The sequence below is a fragment of the Platichthys flesus genome, chromosome 19, assembly GCF_949316205.1.
Source record: "Platichthys flesus chromosome 19, fPlaFle2.1, whole genome shotgun sequence".
Taxonomy (NCBI): domain Eukaryota; kingdom Metazoa; phylum Chordata; class Actinopteri; order Pleuronectiformes; family Pleuronectidae; genus Platichthys; species Platichthys flesus.
Genome location: NC_084963.1, coordinates 1,819,859 through 1,824,718, shown reverse-complemented (window position 1 = coordinate 1,824,718; position 4,860 = coordinate 1,819,859). Strand labels below are relative to the sequence as shown.

Sequence of the window (4,860 nt, the reverse complement as noted above, 5' to 3'; positions counted from 1 at the left end):
CGTTGTGAACCTCTGTCGTGTGTGTGTGTGTGTGTGTGTGTGTGTGTTTGCTTCACGGACACATCGTCCATCTTTATTTACAATCTGAGGGAAGCTTCCAGATGTGGTTTAATTTGAAGTGTGGGTGATGACCTTTGACCTCTCGGACACAAAGACTACAACTTAAGAAATAAGGTAACTGTTGTGAAACTACAGATCCCAGAGGCAACAATCTGAGGCAACTCATCACACGAGTGAGAATTCAAACTTTAAACCAGCTGCTCCTTGATCTACAGTATTTAGACATTGAGGCAGAATCGAACCCACGTTACTGACACGTATAAAACCTCTGTGCCTCCATCTTTAATCTGTGAAACCTCCGCTCTGGTCTCGGCCGGATCGTGGCAGCTGAGTGAAGAACAGGAGGATGAGGAGGAGTGGGTCGTTTTCTTATTTGGAACGAGTCCAGTCCCATCGGTTCATTATCCCTGTTTAACTGCAGCCGGGATTAATCTCCACTTTCTGAGTTGTCAGTCGGACGAGATGCGTCGAACACACTGTTGGATTAAAAGATGTCAGATGTGACGTCCGAGTTCCACACGGAGGAAAAGCTCCTGCTGCAGTTTGACCTGCGAATATTTATATTAGAGTTGGAAAGACGGAAATTAGACGATAACAAATTCAAAATGTAAAATCAAAACCTTCCCAAACCCTGATATCACAATACATATTTACATCTCACTTTCCAGTATTTTATATTTTACAGTATATCATCAGTTTTAGGATGTGTTAAACAATTTGACACTGAAGATTTCACAGAACCTCAACTTGCACATTTAGCTGAAGTGGGAGGTCCGAAGGGGGGGGGGGGGGGGGGCAATGGAGGATGAGGATAATAGTATTAAAAACTTTAAGCACCCGGATCATCTCAGTCTGCAGCTGTAGACGATGAGAATCACTTCATTTCTCTGAGTCCCTGAGCTCTGCAGGTCTCCAGCTGTGTGTCTGTTGAGAGGATGGGTTTTCCAGGATGTGTCTTCGTGCAGGTTCAGTCATTTTAGATCTGAACCCACTCAGCAGGAGACATGTTGTCCCACCTCCGAGCCCGGAGCAGGAGCTTGTTCCACAGCTACAAACCCGGCAGCCGGACTCAAGCTGCCAAAGAGCCGCTCGACCACGTGGACTTCACCTGCACCTTCAAGCCCTGGAGCTCCATGCAGGTCGGATCCTTTACTCCTCAGGAGCAGCAGCAGCTTCTCAGAGATGGAGTCAGATCATTATTCTATTCACTTCAGTTCTAGATTCATATTTTAATCAGTGGTGATTGGTCCTAATCATCAAATGTCAACAGATCAATTTACATCCAGTTGTACATAGTTAAAAAAATTGTTTTTCTATTTGTTTATTGCAAATGCATTTATAATCCAGTATCATTTGAATTCCGTTGAGTCTTTAAATATTTTGAATTTATTATTTTAGTGTTCATGTTGCATAAAACCTTAAATTGTTTAGTTCATGAGACTTTATTGTTTTGTTTTCTTGTGAAGGATCTGAGCAGAGACATCTACGATCTTTATGATGAGTACGAGGAAGAGGAAGAGGAGGATCGATTCCCAGTGTCCCCCTCGTACCTGATGTGTCCGAACAAACACTTCATCCTCAACATCAACGTCGGAGGAACGGTAACTCCTACAGGTTCTCCACCAGGAGGCGCTGTTTAGTGTTATCATACACCTAGCTAAGATTTATCCCCCCCCGTAGGGGATAAAAAGTAACAGCGGTAGCATGTGGACCCGCAGATGTACTGCGGTTTATGGGTGTGTCGCCACCTACAGGCACAAAGATGAGAAGCTGCTGTAATTGTTGCTCTTGAGGGCCACCTGCAGGCAAAGAGCTGTTTTCTTTTTACATTTGAAGAGAAATTTTTTCAAAATCCTCCTCCGGCCTTTTATAGGATTTGTAGTTATTCAATATAGAAAATATAAACAGATTAACGAAGTAAAGAAACTTTTAGTTTCAGCTGTAGTCACTGAACTCCTTCCCTCCTCCAGGTTTACCACCTGCCCTACAGGCTAGCTGTCCGCTATCCGAAGACGCGGATCGGCCGCTTGGCCACGTGCACGGACCACAGCCGGAAGTTGGACCTGTGTGACGACTTCATCGTCCAGACCAACGAGTTCTTCTTCGATCGAGATCCCAAAGTCTTCCACAACATCTTCAGCTTCTACAGGTGAAGCCCGGGGAGCAGAGCTGTTACTGAGCGTGTGTTGAACGTGATGTGAGAGTTGTCCTCCCTGTGCTCGTCCTCAGGACGGGAGTCCTCTGGATCAAAGAGGAACTGTGTCCCCGCAGCTTCCTGGAGGAGATCCACTACTGGGGCGTCCGGATCAAGAACAGCCAACGCTGCTGTCGCATCTCCTTCGAGGAGCGGCAGGACGAGCAGAGCGAGCAGCTGAAGATCCAGAGGCAGCTGATGGCCGAGGTGGGGGGGGCGGGAGTGTGATGTCACTGTGATGTCACAATGACAACACGCTGACCTACAAGAGCACACACAGCAGGACACACACACACACACTGGAGACAGTCGGACACTATGAGTTGTGATGAATTGGTTTTGTCCAAAACACAAAGGTCAAGAGGTCGTCACTGGTTCAGATCTGATTCTTCTTCCTGTGACGAGTCGTCTCTAATCCGGCGTCTGCGTCTCAGTCCGTCTGACCTACATAACGAGTCACCGCCGTCTTGACAGATGGACAATAAGCTCCGCCCCACTGTCCTGCAGCTTGTTCCACCAGTTGTGTGTTTAATACACTTTTATCTGATGTTGACATTTCAGTCTGTAGGTTATTATCTGCTTCTTGCCCCACATACAAACTGTACTTCTACTCACTGTGTTTCTACAACCTCAAGGTATTGATATCTGTGTATCTTTGTGATCTTGATGTGTTGTGCAGTGAACATCTGGCCCCTGCTCCTTGTGGTAAAGTCTCTGTTGTGTGCTCGTCCAGGTGGAGGTGGAGAGGGAGGAGTTCTTTCACGAAATGGCCTTCGGGTCGACCCGCAGGAGAATCTGGGACCTGATGGAGAAGCCGTTCTCCTCGGTCACCGCCAAGCTGATGGGCGTGGCCTCCTCCGTCTTCGTGCTGGTGTCACTGGTCGCCATGACGCTCAACACCGTGGAGGAGATGCAGTACAAAGTGAGTTTTTAACAACGTAGATATAAAATGACCCTGAACCCGACAGCAGTAGAGTTTCAGTCCATCGGCTCCACAGTCCAAAGCAGGATCCCTGTCCCTTCCTCTCCAGACGGCCTCAGGTCAGCTCAGCGGCAGATTCTACGGCGAGTACGTGGAGACCTTCTGCATCACCTTCTTCACCCTGGAGTACCTGCTGCGCCTGGTCTCCACCCCCGACCTCAGGCGCTTCGGACGCAGCGTCCTGAACATCGTGGACCTGATCGCCATCCTGCCGCACTACCTGCAGATGACGCTGGAGTGTTTCGAGGACGAGGACGTGCACCTGCATGCAGAGGACATCGAGACGGTCGGCCGGGTGGGGAAAGTACGCCGAAGCCGAGGAAACGACCGAAGCCTCAGGTTCCTTCTCATCGTCGGATTCATCAGCTCTTGTGTTTCCTCTCGGCAGGTCGGTCAGGTTCTGAGGATCATGCGTCTGATGAGAATCTTCAGGATTCTGAAGTTGGCTCGTCACTCCACCGGCCTGCGGGCGTTCGGCTTCACACTGAAACAGTGCTACCAGCAGGTGGGGCTGCAGCCACTCAGTAGAGCTCAAACCTCCAGAGGTCCAACTGTCCCCTTGTGTCAAACCACATTTAAGTTCCCTGAGTCTGTAACATCTTGAGGAAATGGAGAAACTGTTTGTCTGCAGGTGGGCTGTCTGCTCCTCTTCATGGCGATGGGGATCTTCATGTTTTCAGCCGTGGTCTACACGGTGGAGCGCGACGTTCACAACACAAACTTCACCTCCATGCCCCATGTGTGGTGGTGGGCCACAGTGAGTCACCTCCACACCATCACTCCAACTGGAAACCATCCAGCTGCGTCTCTGCATCTGTTCACCTGTGTCTCCTTCGTCCTCCAGGTGAGCATCTCCACGGTCGGCTACGGGGACATGGTCCCTGAGACCAACCTGGGCCGGATCTTCGCCTTCGCCTGCATCTCCTTCGGCATCATCCTCAACGGCATGCCCATCTCGGTGCTCTACAACAAGTTCTCAGACTACTACACCAAGCTCAAGGCCCACGAGTACACGGCTGTCACCAAGGCCCGCGGGAACCTGCACCTGGCCAGGAGGGCGGCCAGGAGGTTCGCCGAGTGCTGCGAGGAGGTCGCTCAGCCAAAGACCCCCGGCCTGCACCGAGTCCGGTTCTAGATTCAAATCGACAGAAGGATTCAAACCCTGGGAGAATGGATTTTGGTGAAAAGACTTGACCGTGGAAGCAGTTCCTTCAGAGACCAGTGGGGGGCGTCACACGGTGGAAGGTTTTCTACAGCTGTGCAACATTCTGTCGGTGCTTCAGGTTTTTTATTTAATTTGTGAATAATTTTCTATAACAGAAATCCTCAGTTTAATCTCCACATGTTTGTGTTGAAGCTTCAAACTTCATCAGCCTCTTCTCTTCCTCCATCCACACTCACTCCATCATTCTCTAAAGCTCACGTGTAATCCAGGACTCGACAACTCCACTGAATTAAATCACGTTGAGGAAACATCTGGATGTGAAAACTGTTGATCTCCCTCATGTGTGTCTGTGTCTAATAATAAACTAATGTATATTTATCTTGTTGTTATAAAGCTCAGTGTGTGTGTGTGTGGGAAGCAAATATATCTCGGCTAAAGCCATCTTGCACTTTTGACGTT

The 4,860-nt window shown here is 49.1% G+C and overlaps 1 protein-coding gene across 1 annotated transcript; it reads left to right on the top strand.

Moving 5' to 3' along the window:
* Positions 1–954: 954 nt before the first annotated feature.
* On the top strand, positions 955–4,750 carry kcnv2a (potassium channel, subfamily V, member 2a). The gene is made up of 9 exons (XM_062413062.1): positions 955–1,199; positions 1,527–1,661; positions 2,031–2,209; positions 2,290–2,461; positions 2,988–3,176; positions 3,286–3,540; positions 3,625–3,741; positions 3,868–3,993; positions 4,081–4,750. The coding sequence occupies exons 1-9, from the start codon at positions 1,065–1,067 to the stop codon at positions 4,369–4,371; spliced, it is 1,599 nt and encodes a 532-aa protein (XP_062269046.1). The 5' UTR covers positions 955–1,064; the 3' UTR covers positions 4,372–4,750.
* Positions 4,751–4,860: the final 110 nt, after the last annotated feature.